The 19,625-nt window shown below is 38.6% G+C and overlaps 1 protein-coding gene across 1 annotated transcript in view; it reads left to right on the forward strand.

The window, feature by feature from the left end:
- NOL4 (nucleolar protein 4) overlaps window positions 1-19,625 on the forward strand; it is a 2,553,475-nt gene that overhangs the window by 1,208,205 nt on the left and 1,325,645 nt on the right. Inside the window, exons 4-5 of the mRNA XM_044066638.1 lie at window positions 6,417-6,529; window positions 6,880-7,012. Of these exons, the coding sequence (XP_043922573.1) occupies window positions 6,417-6,529; window positions 6,880-7,012 (246 nt within the window). The remainder of the gene's footprint in view (window positions 1-6,416; window positions 6,530-6,879; window positions 7,013-19,625) is intronic.

The raw sequence follows: 19,625 nt of genomic DNA on the forward strand, positions 1-19,625 counted from the left end.
TGAAACACAACTGAACATAGTAACTACCACCCCATAATCCTGACTAGTCTGGTCTGCAAATCTATAGAGCGCATCCTCATGGCACTCATTAACAAAGACATTGGTAACCTCCAAACACTTGACCAACCCAGGTCAGCTTGGTTGTGTGCAGTTCATGCCTACTGAACCTTTTTGACGTCTTACAGACAGTTACTAAGATGTTAGATATGGGGAGAGGTGGTTCACACATACTACCTGGACTTCATCAAGGCTTTTGACACCATTCCCCACTCAGGTATTATTGATAAATGCACCAGCCTGTACATTCACCCATACATCACAGGATGGGTTAACAACAGACTTACACACAGAACCCACATGGTACGACTAGCAGTCTCCAGGTCCAACTCTTAACCAGTCATGGCTGGTGTCCCATAGGACTCAGTCGTGGGCCCCCTACTGTTTGGCATATACTTCTCAGAGGTACAGGCAAACACAGGTGGACTATGGCAGACCATGTTTGGCAATGATTGCAAACTGGGAGCCATACTTGACAGTCCAGCTGACACAGACATCCTTCAAGGGGCCTCACAGAGACCAACACAGGTTGTCAAAGTCATGGTCTCCAGCTAAGTGCCACAAACTGCATGGCCATTCCATTGTGGAATATTAAGCACCGACCTATTAACACATAAGTGGCAGCAACTTTAATACAGACAAGGTAATAGGGTATCTGGGGACTACAGTAGATAGTGATCTCTCCTTTGCCAATCATATCTCCAAAATAGTTAGGACATCCTTCTATGTAGGCCATCTGATTACTAAAGGGTTTGCATCTAGACATACTGAGGTTATAGTGCTCCTTTACTCATCACTCAACAGTCCAATCATAGAGTATAATAACCCATTTGGGATGTACCTCAGAAGATACATCCAACAGCTGGAAGGTCCATGAATGTACCTCACCAAGAGGATTACTGGCATCAAACATATGTCCTATGCAGCCAGACTGAATAAACTCCTACTTTACTCAGTGGCATCTCATTTACTCAGAGAAGATCTCTGCTGGCCAACAAAGCCATGTCAAACTCAAGCTTAATGGATATATTCCATCTATGGGAATCCATGCCACAGTGAGCCACATGCTGTAGTGAGCTAAACCTTGCCACAACAATAACTGGAAGATGCTGGAGGGACAGATTCCTGTCACAGAAACTCCCCATACTTTGAAACAACATCCCTAATTACATTATACAGAGCCCCTCACTAACACTGTTCAAGAGAAACCTTGAAGAGTGGATGGGGAACAGTAGATACACCCCAGGGATCCCAGCATTGACTCTGCTCCACAGAGGGACAGTTATTGAATCAATGGGGTTGCAAAAGCTGACACATTTTGGCTAGGCTTATGAATGCCCTCAGGCAGTTAGCCAAGTACCTACCTATGAACCTATACATACAGTGTCAGCACATGCTGATAGCTTAATTTACTGTTCAGGTGTTGACTTACCTTGTGCCAATAGCAGTTGTGTGTGCAATAGTTGAGAACTGCCTATGTTGGATGCACACAGTAGACTGCCTATACACGACAATTTGCAGGTAGTCTTGTGTGTGTGCCATCCATTTTTACTGTGTGTGCAGGTGGAGAAAGGTGTCAGTCCCTAGGTGCCTGCACTGTCAGTATGTGTGCTATACATTCCCCCCTTCCCAAGGCATGGGCATACTGGGCAAGCCTCCATCTGCCTACTGGGGCTGGCTCAGGGTGTTCGTGGTCTGAGTACCTCTGTGCCTGTGGGGCCCTTGGCAATAGTGGTGGGCTGTGAGGGCCTTAATCCATTCTGTCCCTGCTGCAGCTGTTTCCGCAGAATCATATTGTGTAGCATGTCACAAACTATGAAGATGTGGGCACACGTGCCTGGAGAGTACTGCAAGGCTCCACCAGATATGTCCAAGCAACGGAATAATGATTTAAGCATCCCAAACACATGCTCTATGATGATTCTGGTTTGCGCGTGTTCCTCATTATGGTGTTCCTGCATGGGTGTGTGTGCATTTCTGATGGGAGTCATCATTCACAGTTCCAGTGCATAGCCAACATCCCCCACCAGATGGCCATATAAGATGTCCCCCCTGGCAAATACCTGATACAGCCGTGAGACATGTCAGATGTGGGAGTCATGATAACTTCCAGGGCTGCCAGCACACACATCCATGATAATGCCCTAGGCATTGCACACAACCTGGCAGTTGATGGAGAGGTATCCCTTGTGGTTTATGTAGCGCCTACCCTGCTCACCGGGTGGTGGTTGATGTGTATGTGCATGCAGTCTATTGCACTCAGTACCTCCGGGTATTCTGCCACATGGTGGAAGAGACGCATATTGCTGGCCAACTTCTCCTGCATTCAGGAGAAGTATATGTGCTCATTGGCATGTGGTAACATGGCATCCAGGAGCTGGTGTAGTACCCTGGATGCTGATACCTGTGAGATCCCCATGATATCCCCAATTGGCCTTTGAAAGGTACCTGTAGCTAGTATTCTCAGGCTTACACATACCTTGGTATCCACTGGGATGGGTTCCCCTCTGTTTGTTCTGGCTCTGAGGCATGGCCAGCACAGCTCCACGTGTTGCTGTAGGATGTCCCTGTCCATCCTGTAATGCTCTACTATCTCCAGATCATGTAGCCCCTGGTAGGTTACCCTGGGTCTGAACACTCTTCTCTTCCTCTGGTGCCTGAGGTGGTTGTGTGCATCATCCTCCACACCACCTTCAGTCTCCAGAACATGCTGGTGGATCAAAGCTATGGCAGCCCCTAACATGTACATACAAAAAGTTCCCCATCTGTATACACCAATGGTGCAGAGTGTATGGGAATACACAAGTGTATGTGAGATGCTTTCACACTTTATACTATTTTGCTATGGATGCTGCTGATGTCATTGGGTGTGTATCAGCAATTCCAGCTGCAGGGTATCTTAATTATGGGTTTTACAGTGAGTACTGCAAGTGTGGAGCCTTTAGTGTGGAGTTATGCTTGCCTGCCTTGATTAATCTGTTGCCCTTTAATTCACTTTTAAACCTGGATCCCCTCCCATTATCAGGCATGCATCCACCTGCCGTCTTTCTTGTTTTGTACTTTCCCTACCCAGTCATGTGTTGCAAAATGTGTCTTGTAGCTGATATACTGCAAATCCGCTTTATTCTGCAGTGACACTTTACTGTTTTCTTTGCAGTACAGCCCCACCCCTTTCCTGATCTGCAGGTAGCTGCTTGCAGCCTTGTTAGCTGTTGTCAGTGGCCCACTGTAAGTTCCTAGGTGTTAATTAGTCATTTGTACTCCAATTTCCCTGCTGCAGAATTTCCTTATTTCTTTCCTATATCCTTCTTTTTTCAGCTCTGGTGCATGCCACGCAAACCCGTTTACCGGGTTTAAGTGCGTTTTCATCTCCATTCACATGCATACTCAGTTACCTTGTGTACTCTCAGCTAAGCAAAGCTATAGCCAGTTCGATACATGCCTATCCTGCAGCTTTGCTTAGCTACGGACAAACCGGATTAGCAATGCTCCAATGTGCTTACAGCAAAGGTGACACACCCCTCTATTGATATCATCTTTATCTCAAGGGCACACCTCGGTGTTATAATGCTACGCTGTGAGGTGCATCCTTACACCAGTGGGGAATCTGTGATTCACTATTACTCCTCTCATTTGCATGGCATTGCCTACTAATTCATAGCTACTGCGCAAAACACTGTCACAGCCCCTTAGCAACCATTGCACCATGGTGTGGTACAACATGCCTGCCACTGACTATTATGGGAAAATCATGATATGTGTTACATTGCAGTTTTATTCTATATTTTTCTTGCGATCCGGTTTGCGCGCCGCTGCCTAGTGCTTAAACTTTGCGATAGTGTGAAAAATGAAATTAAACGTTCTTTTTATATTTATGCATGTTTTTTATGCCAATGGCTATATATTTAGCCATTGGTATGTATTAACGATATAATACATGTGCTTGGCCGGCTGTCATGGCTCCGATTTTCTGTTTGCAAAAATGTAAACCGTTTTTTACGGTTTACATTTCTGCATGCTTACACTATGCCTGCACCACTTGCTGGATTGCTAAATTCCTTCATTTGCATGCTACACTGCTGCAACTGGGGTTATTAGCATACAAGGGCCAGGAGCTGTGCGGGCACAGCGTATGCAGGTAGTGCACGTGGAAACAGCTTGTACCTGGATTGCTCAGGCCATATTTGGTGTTGGAACACCAACGCTACACCTGTACCTGGAGCAAGCTTTATGAATCCCAGGGATGGTCTCAACTGTAAGAAATTCAAATTTTTGAAACTTTGAAATTTAGAAGTAAACCTCATATATATATATATATATATATATATATATATATATATATATATATATATATATGGGTCGTATTAAACATACATTATGCATAGGTTTAAAAACATAATACGGTTGCATTGTTGAAGGTATTTGCTAGAAAAAATATGTATATCTGTAAAAATGTATATGTAATGTTATCATAATAATGCAAAAGAAAGCATATACATATCTACGCAGAACTGACTACAAATGCATGGAATGTTAAGTGATAACATGATTGCCTGTATAAATACAGATGTAACATATGTATAAGTAAAATAATAATCTGTATGTATGCCTGAAAATCACAGATATAGAGCTGCATGAGTACATTTACAACTATTTGTTCATGTATTTATACAGAAAGTAGCAAATAGTTTTCATTTCCATATTTTCATTTAATATCAGATTAATTTATGTAGTAGTTAAAATAAATGCAGATGGTTTGTGTAGGCCAGGCAATATTTGTTAATATAGTACTTGTATAACAAAGTCATTTCTTTAGCAATTATAGCTGCATATACAAGATGGCTGAAGTAAGTCAGGTGCCACGTCCTAGTCAGAGTGGAAGTTGGGGAAGTGGGGTGGGGGTTGCAGTGTCGAGTGAAGTCCAGTACATAATTAAGTGAAAAGTAATCAATATTATTACCTCTCCATTACTTCTTCATGCATTTTAAATAATTCCTTCAGTTGCTTAGAATTGTTAAAGATCAAGTTCAAAGGTTTGCCTTACCTCTTCACAACCCACAGTAGCCTTCCAAAATTGTCTTATATCTTCCAGACCATCACTAATACTATTTGTGAATGTCTGCTAATTAAATTAAAAAAAAAAAAGTTAAAGAGAAAAAGTGAATGGTCTTCAACATTTTCCCCAGTGTAGACCAGCCGTCTCAGTAAAGTGAGATCATCACGCATCACTCTTTGATGATATTTTTTTGGGTCCCAGAAGTATGAAGGCATGCTGTTTCCTTAGCATGCTCCTTTTGTCTTTGAGCATTCAGCAGGGAAGTGTTGCACTACATTGACCTCCTGCCCTCAGAAGTTTTTTTTCAAAAAGCTGTTTAGGGTAATTGTTTCTTTTATTTATTTTTTATAATCCAATATTTGTGCAGCACTCATTAATTGATCTTCTCTCCCTTTTACATAAGTGACCACATGCTGCTTTTTTTTATCCACTCATTTTTAGTGGAAAGACATCTTCCCTACCTGCATGAATCACTGTGGGTAGAATTAATTAAATAATGAAAGACATTAGAGTTTCAGACTTGATATCCTTCAGAAAATGCATGCAATAGGACCCAGAAACATGTCATTCCATCACCAGTGCATGCCATGTGCATAAAATTTATTTTACACTCATTTAAAGATTCTGGAATGCTGCTTAGATTTTGCTTTGATGTTCATTAAGACTTAATGGAGTTATTATGTTGTTCTATGGGTGACACTACTGTTTGTCATGTAACATTTGAAATCTTTCAATCTTTCTCTGTTTTTCAGCTAGTATATGTTGAGACTGTGTGTTGAGGGTTACAACATTCCATAATTTATAATAAAGTGGTGTCCCTGGTCAGATTCCTCCAGTGCAGTGGGGCAGCCTTTCTCAACTGCAATGCGTGAACCTTGCTGCAATCATGACTTTCTTGGTATAAGGACAAAATGTAGAAGCATCACTGGGGTCAATTTTCTGCTTGTGGACAAACTTATATATAAAGAACAAACCAATCTTTTAGGAATGCAGGGAGAGTACAGCAACATTTCTACCTCTTGAAATTCATCAACTAGACTTTTTTCCTGGGTATTGACAGAATATGTAGTGTAACTTTTCTGTTTAGAAACAAAACCTTTGTTGCCATTAGTATTTAGTAGGCTTCCTAATCTGAGATTATTCACTCTAAATATTGTTAGCTTTTATAAATGTAAAAATGCTGTGTCATGTTCAAGCGTTACTTACATATATTTGTTTCTGTTATAGCTGTGGTATCTATGAAATAGTAAATATACAAAGTTGGCAGACTCAAAAAAGTGATGCAATTCTTTTTTCTCCACAGAAAATGGAAAACCTGCTCCACTGGTAACCAGCATGATTGACTACAATATGCCAATCACCATGGCTTACATGAAACATATGAAGCTGCAGTTAATGAATGCCCAGCAGGAAGAGGTAAAATAATAGTGCATGAAATAATACAAATATATGCCAACTGATTTTTTATCGATTTGAATGTGCATACATGTTAAAAGTCGACTTTTATTAACTGCAAAGGCAATTCTGCTTGCGTTTCTTCATGCCATCCAACTATAACATTTATAACAGGCCTCAGTAGTACACTGCAGTTTGAAACTATATTTTATTGTGTAACAAATAATCATATTGTCAAATATTTCTATAGCAGGAATGATGTGCATGTGGCCTGCGTGTATATGACTGCGTCCTTCTATGTGTAAAGGTTCTAATTTATCATGACTCCCAATTGATATGTTGTACAAAGACTTTGTTAAATTTGAATACAGGATGAAAGCTCTACCGAAAGTGAAGACTTTAATATGAGTGATTCCACCAGGATATCAACTGTCAACTCTGACCGTAGCTCTAACCTTGAAGAAAGAATACAAAGTCCACCAAATCATCACAGTCAGCAAGATGGTCAGTATTTGAATCTTTTTTGTTATAAATTATTTACATATAAAATAGTGATACAGCATATGTCTTTTCAATTTTTGATTTGCAGTTGTGGTTTGTTTGTGGTATATGCACATTTAACAGATGCGTTCTGACTAAAAACATTATTGAACTTTTGCAGAAAGTTCCTTTCTGAGAGTTGTCTTAATACTGTATATTTGTGACTTCATTCAGTCTTACTTTCATCTGTTTTTAGATTTTCTTTTTTGACACTGTTGGAAAAGAATCATTGATTTTTCTTTTGGATTTGAGGCCAGTTGCATTTAGAATTTAAGTCATTTGCTTAATGATTTTGTCAAGCCAGGTGATACTACAATTTTTGTATGAAGAGTTCATTAGTTTGTGTCAGGGTGTATTTTATATTTATTTAGCTATTTGTAGATTGGTGGTAAGAGATCAGCTAAGAAAATGCATGCAAACACACTCGCACCTGCATACATGCTTGCTCTGGTTATCGGAAGCTTTAAAACTTGGTTTGTTTCCCTCCGTGACTCTCACACACACACACACACACACACACACACACACACACACACACACACACACACACACACACACACACACACACACACACACACACACACACACACACACCCTCATTGCAAGGCTTATTGGGAATTATTTGGGTTTCTAATGAAAAGAAATACCCGTTTCTGACAATACAAGTTAGAAGCCAATAAATGCTTCATTATTTCCAAGCCAAATCAAAAATAATACCAGACATGATGAGTTCTGCTGCACTAATACTTCATTAGTGTGCAAGTACGTCTGACTTAAATCCAGCAATGGAAATATATAAGAAGAAATTACTATGCTCAGGCTCACAAAAATCATTTGAAATGTTTTGTATCCTAGTAGGAGGAAGGAAATGCAGAATATTCCTTAACTGCATCCTTAATGTAAAGTACCTCAAGAAATTTATAACAAATATTTTTAATGGAAAAAAAAATCTTTATCTTCATTCCACCTTATATGCAGGCAAAAAAATTACAAACAGTTGTGTGTTCCTTGGAAAGAAGACTGTATTATTCTTAAGAAAACTAATTCAGTGGGAGTCATGACCTGTCTTTTGACTACTCACTTTACTGGGCAAGAGAAAGTTGTGAAGTCTAAATGATACAGGGGTACTCAGTATTTTCATAATTTTAACAATGTTCTTTGCGTTAGATATGAAATTTATAGTGTAACAGAATTTTAGTTTACTGTAGTGTGTTCACTTTGCATCTAATATTACGTTTCAGGCTATATTTTTAGATCTATAATTCAGCAGTCCCATACATTGTATGTTGCATAGTATATACGTGGTAGATAGTGTTTAGTATTCCATCAGATTAGTGACTGTCAAAGAATAGTTTGGATATAATGACATTTTCCATCTTCATTATTTAACTAAAAGATCATTATTGATTGTGATGTCAGACCTTTATTAACTCGCACTGTGCATAGTAGCAGAAAGTACAATGGTTTCTTTTGGATGTTAATGGTTTATTGCTGTATTTCCTTTGGCTGTTGTGCATGCAGTGACTGTTGTATATACACAATGTCAGTTTCTTACAGGATAGCTGCACTAAAAAGCTTAAAAGCATGCTTCTCATCTTTTCTTCGACACTTCTACATTACTACTGATCCTTCATCGTGCTAAGTGGTGGTTATTGTTTTCTAATTTCATGTATACCTCAGAATGGCCTGATGAGGGAAAGCCATGCTGTGTAATTTTTATTTTACATGCAGGGATGTCCCTCCCCAGTGCCAGTTTATGTAGCATGATACACTAGGGTGAGGCACGGCACTCATTTATTGTGATTATTTCTCTCGAGGAGTGCTGTGATTTTCTTCTTTTCTGACTCCCACTGGCAATAACATGATTACCCTTTTCAATAATTAGATTTTTTAAGTAGCTGTCTTTTAAACAGCAATTTAAAGATCATTTGAATCTTAACTTGAAAGAGTAGCTGTGCTACTTTTTGCTTTTGAGCATTAAAGTAAGTTTCTACTAGTTAAAGTGCAAAAGGTTTGTTTCTTCTGACTCTTGACTTATACTGAAACAGCCATAAATAGTGTCACGCTCTCAAACAGATTTTTGCTGGCCTTCTAACTAGAATAAATGTCTTTGATGTGACCATCCATGTGCCTAATTACTGAGTTACTTCAACCAAAACCTGTCTATATTATGCAACAACAGATTCTGTGGTGAATACCAAAACAAAATAATATGCAACTTTACAGGAAGTTGACTACATACAGAAATACAGGCCATGGGACTAACATAAACATTTTTCCTTTGCATGTGATACTCTTCGAGTTGGATTAAAGTGAAGATAAATAATTTTGTGAAATGGAAAAAGTATATGTGGGTGGTTTTATCAGAATGCTAAGCCTAAAATATTTCCTGTTCGATTCTCGACTGGAGTGCCTTCTGTGTGGAGTCTGCATGTCCTGCCAGTGGTCGAGTGACATTAAAGACATGCAGGTAGATGCGTGCGTGAATGAGTGTGCCTTCTTTGAAGGTTGGGCATCAGGCTGGCAACTCAGCAACATAAAAATCCACTGCCAGTCATTAGTGGACAGAAGTTCCGCTGTGGCGATCCCTAACCGGGAAAAGCCGAAAAACTTTTTTTATTGGCTTTACAGCTATAATAAGTGCCATAACCTATATACTACATTTTTATATAGTAATTAATACATGTTTGACATGTACTCACTGTGCTTGTTGTACAGTGAAATACAGGATGAGGCAAATAGCAAGAAAGAAAGAAATTAAGGTTTCACAAAAGAAATAAACTAGTTTAAGGCGTTAAACAACTGGAATGATTCTTAAATGATGCTTCTCTGTACACATTGCTTGTCACTCTCTTGGTGTTAGACTGCAAGGGAAGAAGAGCACTTTGTGACATTTAGGTCCAGTTGTCCTTTAAGCAACAATTTTCACAAACTTGTTCATTATTGAAAACCTAGTTGGATAGGGATTCGGGATAGAAATTCTCACAGGATGCAGTTTTGAAGTGTAGTTGGCTACATTTTGTAAACTGTGCTCCTCAGCTGATCAGGACATTCAGGTGGCACATACCTTAGTGATGTTCCCTCTGAAAAAGGAGCTGTACCTGAGCTGCTTGGCTGTGCACCTCTCCAACCATAACAGCCCCCACCCCCATTCATCAGTTGGATATACGCCACTTGTGGTGAAGATGAATGTCTTCAGCCTGGCAACCACTATAGGTTTTAATGTTGTATGTATCAGAGATGTACTGACACAAGAATTCTTTGAAAACAAACATTGGAAGTTTGGCCTAGTACACGAGTAGCATTGTAGCAGATTTATAGACTTCTATAACCAAGTTCAAAATCAAGGAAAAGACGAGGGTTGACTACTTGATATCTCGCATCCTGAAGGATCATGTCACCTCAGGAACTGCCATCAGGTCTAACCTGGTAACAGTGATGGAAATATGACAACAGCCTGCCATTTTGCAAAGGTATGTACAGGCTAACACACACACACATGAAAAACAAGGTGCAGCATGTGATATGTTGTATTATGTGGAAATAGGTAGGATAATAACAGTTTCAGAACAGGGTAAAACCATGAAACATACATGCTGAATCACTATCATAAGGTGCGACCACATATTACTATCCTAGTGTCAGTACTGCAATCCTGGAAAGTAGATGTCATGATCTGAGATGGTGATAAATAAGGCTGGATGAGAGGAAGAAGAGAACTTCTATTATGCCCTGATCTCCAACTTCATTGATATAGTTTATGCCTATACTTTGGGTTTCCTCAACAATTATTCGTTTTCAGCCCATGTCATTATTTTCTCCGAGAATGTTGTGTAAGTGCAGATATGTGTCACTGCATAGCTGAGTCCTATTCCTATAATGTCTGTGAGGGTTCTTAAAACCTCAGTATAACTGCATTTAGTGTTGGGCTGTTGTAAGCCGGCAGTACGATTTTTATTGAAACATGCAGGTAGTGAGAGCCGTGCATTCAGCCTGTATATTTACATCTCTCACAAATGCCTTTGGTGCTTAATAGGATCAAAGAGTTGTTTAACATGAGGACTTTGCTACACTGTCTCTGTGTCCCAACTACTAGTAGGCTGGCCACAAAAGGGGCTAGAAGTGACTGTGGTCTCACAGCGACGATGATAATTATGTGCACAAGCTGGAGTTAATGTAAATACTGTAAGTAAGTAAGTGAAGATAAGAAAAACAGTAGTCAGAATGGGCAAGCTAAGACTGAGCAAAGAACCAGTGGTGTAGTAATTACTATTAGAAGCTCTAACAGGATTCATGCAGTACACACACTATCCCACATTGTAGAAACGCTGCCATACTGCACTGTGGATTACCCACCATTTTGCAGCAAGATACTGACACTGTACACACTCTACATTTGAAGAGATAGTCAAAACTAGTAAAACAATGCTGTTGCAATTGGCCGACAGCTGAACAAGACAATAAATCCTGCAAATAGGTAAACAAATAGTTTATAACTGCAACCTTCCTGGGGGAGTCTAAAGGTACTGCAAGGTATTGGCAGCTTACTAATAGTCTAAGGGTACAAACTGACAATACCACAATCATGTACCCACTGTGACACACTGATATGGTAGCAAGAGTGAACAGAAATAGGCACAAACGTCAAAATGACAGCTGAAAAAATAAAAATGGCCTACAGACTACAAAGTGCATGGAGTGATCAGTTTCAAATTACAATCAATGCAAACTATACTAAGAGTCAAACAGATGCTTATATCCCTCTCCATCTACAAAGCTTTCAGAGAAACTCCCCCATTGGCTATAGAATAAATAATAATATTCTGATCCTAAAAGTTCCCCTTTTGACACAATTATTGTTGAAAAAAATATTTAGTAAATTAGGGCTGGTCTGTAGAAATAACATTCCTGTAGAATCAAGGCAGTGACAAACAATGCAAACTTTCAAACTATGCTTAAAGATTGTTTTTAAAAAAAATGTAAATATAGCTGCATTAGAGATGTAAAGAGATTAGAGAAAATAATATTTACAAAGTATTCTATTAAATTATGAGTTATGTATGTTATTAAACCATGTTTCATAGTAATATTTGTATGAACTCTAGAAAACTAGGAATGTCTCTTTATTCCAAATTAATGCAACATGTCTGTTACTTTAGACTATTGTTGCAATTATTTTGATGTTGTTTATATCCTTTTCCTTTGTCCTTATTGATCCTAGATCATGGCTGAAAAGGGGCATGTGGACAATATACCTACTTAGTTAACAAACAAACAAACAAACAAACAAAACATTTTCAAAAATATAAATAAATACAAAATAATGCTGCACTTAATTTCATGCAAGTTCATGACAAGAAAATACATATATCTGTATTAATGTATGCAGGGCATGACCTCACACTACAAACTGACCTCATGTTATGTAGGGCATGACCTCACACTACAAACTGACCTCATGTTATGTAGGGCATGACCTCACACTACAAACTGACCTCATGTTATGTAGGGCATGACCTCACACTACAAACTGACCTCATGTTATGTAGGGCATGACCTCACACTACAAACTGACCTCATGTTTAAGCATGCAATGCCTTTGTCAGCTCCTGTCACAGCACTGATACCATGCCTTTCTACTGATCTAAGAGGCAACAACTGTTTTACATAGAATTGATCTTATGCCTTTATGCACTTCAGCTGTATTTTTGTTTTTACTTATTTTCACCATATTCCATCTTCTCTACCTTTTGAGTCTTGTCTTCCTGTATTTTATTTGTTTTTTTGTTGTTGTTATTATTGGTATACCTTAAGTTTTAACTGCTATATTCTGAACCCTTGTGTTTACAATTACAAGGGAATGTTTCAAAAGTCACCAGTAATGGGTACTTATTTATTTATCCTATAGATTTTTTTAGTCACCTCCCCCACCTCTGCCTCACTGTGGGAATGTTTACAAATGTACTTTATCGGTTGTAGTACTGGACCCATGTTCAAACAATGTTTCAGGGAATAAAATGTCTGACATTATTTTATTATCAGTAATTCACCTATTCCGTAGTTAATACAAATGCTCCTACTCTTAGTGTCATAAAATACTTTCTACAAAAGTATTAATTGTCACATTGCAATTATAAGCTCCTGTTCTGCTGTCATCACCTTGAACCCCTGTCTTCTTTACTTTGCAGAACATGTGTCCTTTCCTTTGCACTGTACTCCCTAATCTCTTATTCTTTGCCTTTGCCTTCAGGAACTTCCTCATTAGTCACATGGGCTTCTTATTTTTCCTGTCTGTGTACTTGTCTGTAGCATTTTTTAGTTCTTATAGCCTCCCTCTCCAAATATATTGTGTACTTGATTCCCTTTTACATTCACCAGCAGGGGCACTATTGCTATTTATTATGCCGGATTGTTGCAACGTCTGAAGGTTTACCCTTCTAGAATATGGAGGAATTTAAACAATAGTCCAGCAATCAGCAGTCCCTATGCAGTTCTGCACTGCAACATATGAGCAATCACAGACAGTTCAGCACATAAATACAGAAGTGAAATTGAAGTAATTTGTTCATTCTCCACTTCTGTCCTTGGTTTCTAAAAACACCATTCTAATGATCTTGCTTTGAAGTTGAGATTTAAGTTGGCATGCTTGCTGGGGTGGCAAATTAAGCATAACTTGGGCCCAGGGCTGTTTTCAATCCATGACCCTCCACCCTCTAGTTGTTATTTAGGGGGACCACACATAAATAAAATCTCCTTTTGGATATACATCATCCTTATTATTTTAACCATAAGCTAACCAGGTCAAAAATCGCAAAACATGCTTATAATATAACAATCCTCATCCTGAATTATCACATAGAGAACATGAAAAAAATAACCATCCTTATCTGCTTTATTATTTGTTTATGAGTCACTATATATTTTATCCAGCAAATTTTTTATTAACAACTATTTTTTACTTGACCACAATCTTTTTATAATATTTTTAAAAACTAAAACAAATTATATTTCAGCAGCACTGCAGGCAATTAATGAAAACCTTTGTACCTCATTACCAATCAGTCATAGGCAGAGGGTTTGAAAAGCCAACCTGAATTAATGATGTTTAGTTATTTCAAATTTTTTGCATTAATCCATTCAAATTGCTATCACATATCAGTGAAACAACACTAGTGGTTCATAAATCTGTTCACTGGTTTAACAAAATAGAGATTTCATTCACTAAAACTTGAGGATGTGTGCCAGAAAAAAATAAACACAAAAAACAAATAAACACTGACTACGGATTAAAAAATTATTGTACACTTAACATTTGAAAACAGAAAACGTAATCACGAATATGCATTTCTATATGCATTGTAAAAACATTGGTTGTTCCCATTTCATGTGCATATGTTTATTGTGGATCCAGGGGCAACAGGTTTTTTTATAAACTAATCTTACCTGATTACATTACTGACAGAATGTCACAACAAGACTCATGGTCTAAAAATGACAAATGAGTGATGTCAGTCTCCTCAGGTCAAAAGATGTATGAAATTACAGTTGATTTTCTTACTTTTAACATGTATAATGTACTAAGCACTGTACAGAACACACATGAACAATACACAAATTCATTATTCAGTATATACATTTCTGTACGCAACATATGAAAAAGCAAAGCTCTTTTTCTACATGAACAAAAATGCAATCTAAAATGAACTGTGTACAGACCTTACAGTCAAATGATTATACCATTAACGTTTATACCATTATTGTGCCTAGTACATACTCGATCATTCTTGTAGTCTCTCTTTTTATCACTCTGTCTCTCTCTCTCTTTCTCTCCCTCCATCCCAGGTAACCTATAAGTGCTTAAAATATACTTTCCTGCTGTTGCTTCCTTTAAACGACAAGTGCTCTAACATCTGCTAGCCTGAGCCTCCTGAATTATCTAGCCCTGCCACTACCTGGCTCTAGTAAACTGCACAGCTTTATCAGAGCCTGACTCTAACCCTAACCTGTCTCTAACCCTATCCTAAGTCCTAGCTCCCTAACCTTAACCGTAATACTCCCCACCCACTCCCTAATGTTAGCTGAACTGTAACCCTAACTCTGAATTATCTAGCCCTCCCACTACCTGACTCTAGTAAACCACACAGCTGTATCAGAGCCCAACTCTAACCCTACCCTAAGTCCTAGCTCCCTAACCTTAACCCTAAAACTCCCCTTCCACTCTCTAACCCTATCCCTAATACTCTCCTTCCACTCCTTAACCCTAGTCCTAATACTCCCCTTCCATTCCCTAACCCTAGCACTAACCCTAATAACCCTAACAACGCTAACCTAAGTCCTAGCTCCCTGACCTTAACCCTACTACTCCCCTTCTACTCCCTAATGCTAGCCTTAAACCTAACCCTAACTTTAACCCTAACCCTGAATTATCTAACCCTCCCATTACCTGACTCTAGTAAAGCACACAGCCGTATCAGAGCCTAACTCTAACCCTACCCTAAGTCCTAGCTCCCTAATCTTAACCCTAATGCTCCCCTTCCACTCTCTAACCCTAGCCCTAATACTCTCCTTCCACTCCTTAACCGTAGCTCTAATACTCCCCTTCCATTTCCTAACCTGTATATCAGACTGTATGTAGATACCTTTAAGAAGCATTTCCAGATGTAGCATGTGCATATCAATACAGAACACATGCAGGCAGCAGTGCCATTTTGAGAGAACAGCCAGAGTGTTAACATGTACGAGTGCAATAGACAGTCTGGTTATAAGTTTAAGTTTAAGTTACAAAGCCTCATTTCTGAAGTGTTTGTGTCTAATAAAGCTGCTTCAACAGAACCCATGAATGTTCGTCTGTTTTATCTTGACTAGACAAGCAATATGGTGTCAAAACTGGGATTAGAAGATCTACTGCTTCAAGCCATGAGGTGCAGAGTTGAAGGTGAGGGCAGGCTAAGCAGGTTTAGTAAAACGGAGCACAGACAAATGAAAAATGGCCAGAAACAAGCTAAAGGTAAAGAAATCTGCACAAATTATTTATTTGGCCAAGAAAATGAAATGGCCCATTTGTAAGGCACAAACCACATTATTAATTAATGAAATATTTGAAACCACAATATTTGATGAAACTAGCAAAACTATTCATATGGGGCTCGGAATTATCTTTGGCTTGCATAACGAGCATGTTTAAAGTAAAACAGGCACAAGAAGAGTATAATGAGCATGATAAGGGATTCCATGTTTCTGTAACGTAGCCGTGTTTCTTTCATGCAAACCAGATTAAAAGATGTTTGGTACTATGCTAGCCTTTATTAATAATTAATTCTACTAATGTTTGCTCATTGTATTATGTAAAGTGTAATGTGTAGCTGTTAGCGAGAATTCTATTCTTTTCACTTATTTGTAACTCTGGAGCTTCTCTCTCCGGGCCTCCACTGAAAATGGACCTGTTCCAGTTGGACTATCCCGGTTAACAAATGTAAAATAAATAAATAAATAATAAATAAACAAGTACAATAAAAGGGCAAAATTAGGCTTAAAAAGCAAGGTGGCTGCATGTTTTTAGTAAAAGACCATGTTTGGGCACAAATTACTATTTTGCATTGACCGAAGCCATTCAAAGCATAACTATAGTTGTTCAAAGTATTTCAGAGTGAGTGTTTGCAAAGTTTGTGCTTTATTAAGGTGCAATTATTTCAGAGAGTTTGCTGTGTGCAAAGTACAGTTTTATTGCAAAGTGCAGTCAAAGTACAGCCATTTTGAAAAGTTTATTGTGCTGTGTGCATTTATTCGAAGAAAGTCACCATTTCAGAGTGTTATTACACTGTGCAGAGTTATTTCAGAAAGTGCAGCCATTTTGAATGGTTCTTGAGCTGTGTGCAGTTATTTGCAAAGAAAGTGTTTCTTACTCTGAGCTTCTTCTGCCGTGTACAGTTTATTCACAAAATACAGTTATTTCTAAGTATTTATTACACTGGTAAAGAGAGGTTTCAGAATGTACAGTGATTTCAGAGTGTTTTTTGTGCTATGGAGACTTATTTGGCAAAGTGCAGTTATTTCAAAGAGTTTGTTGTGCTACTGGGCATAATTACAAGCGCTGCCATAACGTTCTGGCATGTATATTTATGTGTGTATGTTTGTACATGATTTCAAGCACCTTCAGTACTTTGTGTTAGGATGGCAGAGGCATTTTACAGATCAAGTCCACTTATGTTTGATCATAACATAGCAGAGAATTGGAGAGTGTTTGAGCAGGAATATGATATTTTCATGCAAGCAGCTTTTTCTGAAAAAGGTGCACTTACAAGGGCATTCATTTTGCATAGCTGAGTCAGAAGCTATTGAAAGAAAGCGTTCATTTATGTATGCACCAGAAGTATATGAAGGAGAGGGGGCAAACTGTCACACTGTAGTACCGGCTGAATCAAGGGAAGACCCCGAGTGCTTGAAATGTAAATTTAGAGAAATGTGCAACCCCCCAGACAAATGTTACATTAGAGAGGCACTTATTTTACACAAGAGACCAAAAGTCAGGTGGCACTTTTGCAGCTTATGTCACTGACTTGAGAAACAAAGCTAAAGCGTGCAGATATGATGTCTTAAAAGATGAGTTAATAAAGGACATGCTTGTGTTTGGTATTAACAGTGCTGCATAGAGAAAGATTTTGCTTTGTGACAAATGTGATTTAACATTAAGCAAAGCCATAGAGATTTGTCAAATCCATGAGCTCACAGAAAGGCACACAAGTATGCTTATAAGTGATAAGAGCATGGTTTCAACAGCCACTAGAGCAAACGTAGATAGCATGCAACATGTGGTAAGCAGAAGCAGGGCTAAGCACATGCAACAACAACACCTGTGGGTATGACAAGGAAAACCCGGAGATTTCTAGCAAGTTCCAAGACTAGTTCAGTTAAATGTTTTCAGTGACAAGCTAGGCAAACTTCCAGTTATGTACTCCATGAAAGTAGACCCAGAGGTCTGTCCAGTGGTTAGAACAGCAAGGAGAATTCCAGTAGCTATGCAGGAAAAGGTCAAGGTCGAGTTAGAAAAAATGGTGCAGCACGGTGTGATTTGTCCAGTCACAGAACCAGAGTGGGTATCTTCCATGGTAGCTGCTCATAAGAAAATTTCAGAAGAAATCAGAATATACATTGACCCAAGAGTTTTAGGCATTAAAAAGACCTCATCATCTTATGTGTATAGTCGAAGAAATTGCAACCCTCATGCCAAATGCCACTGTTTTTTCTCTTAGATGCAAAGACTTCATTTTGGCAAGTAATGCTTGATCGCAAATCTTTACTGCTGACTACATTCAGTACCCCACTTGGTAGATACAGATTCCTCAGGATGCCTTTTGGAATAAATTCTGCCAGTGAAGTCTTTCAGTGTGCAACGGAGCAAAATATTTCAGGCTACCCATATGAAAACCCAATCCTCTAAAGTACAAATTCAGGCTACCCGAAGTTACTTATGTAGGTCATTTATTTACTAGTACAGGCTTACTAACAGATCCTTTTAAACAAGCAGCCATTCTTGAGATGGCAGCTCAGAATGATGTCTAAGCCTTACAGCGTTTTCTTGGTATGGTTAACTATTTGGGCAAATTTATCCCTGAACTCAGTGAGCTATCAGCACCTTTAAGAGAGCTGACATGTAAAAATGTTGCATGGTCATGGTTAGAACACCAGAGAGCATTTGATAACCTCAAACAGCAAACTGCTAATCCACCTACATTAAGATACTATGATGTCCACAAACCAGTAGTTTTTTCTGTGATGCTTCAACGTTTGGTCTTGGTGCAGTTATTCTTCAAGAGGGCAGACCTGTTGCCTGTGTATCTAGAACTCTTACTCAGACTGAGATTGAGAAGTAACTTTTGACAATTGTCTTTGTATGTTCAAAGTTCCATGATTATATTTATGGCCAAGCAATACAGATAGAAACTGACCATCAACCTCTAGTTACTATTTTAAAGAAGCCTATGCATTCCGCTCCAGCAGGACTACAAAGAATGATGATCAAATTGCAAAAGTATAATTTCAAAATGGTCTATACAAAAGGTAAACTTCTTTATCTGGCTGATACCTTATCCAGATTGTCCAGAAATGCCAGGAACAGCTTGATGCAGAGAATTTTGACTTTGCAAGAAAGTGCATAATTTTTCTACCATGAGACTTGATGAGCTGAGAGATCATACAAAGACTGATCCAGTTTTGCAAAAGCTCAAGCACTTCATCAATGTATGATGAAAGTGAAAACAATCCTGTATACCGCCAGAAGTACAACCTTACTTTCCACACAGAGATGAGATACTGATGGAAGATGGTATCATTTTCAAAGGTCCAAAAGTTGTTCCTACTTCCTTACAATGTGAATACATTCATATTTAACATCATGGCCATCCAGGTTCCGATTCTAGCAAAAGAAAGGTGAGAGGTTTAGTATTTTGGCCTTCTCTAGCAAAAGACATTGATAAAGTACTTTCTTCTTGTTCAGTGTGCAACAGTACTAAGCCACATTTGCAAAAAGAGCCACTTCAACTTAGCCAAATTCCTAAACTACCTTGGTCAACAGTAGCAA

This window comes from Protopterus annectens, chromosome 3.part1 (assembly GCF_019279795.1).
Source record: "Protopterus annectens isolate FY-2018-M chromosome 3.part1, PAN1.0, whole genome shotgun sequence".
Taxonomy (NCBI): Eukaryota; Metazoa; Chordata; order Ceratodontiformes; family Protopteridae; genus Protopterus; species Protopterus annectens.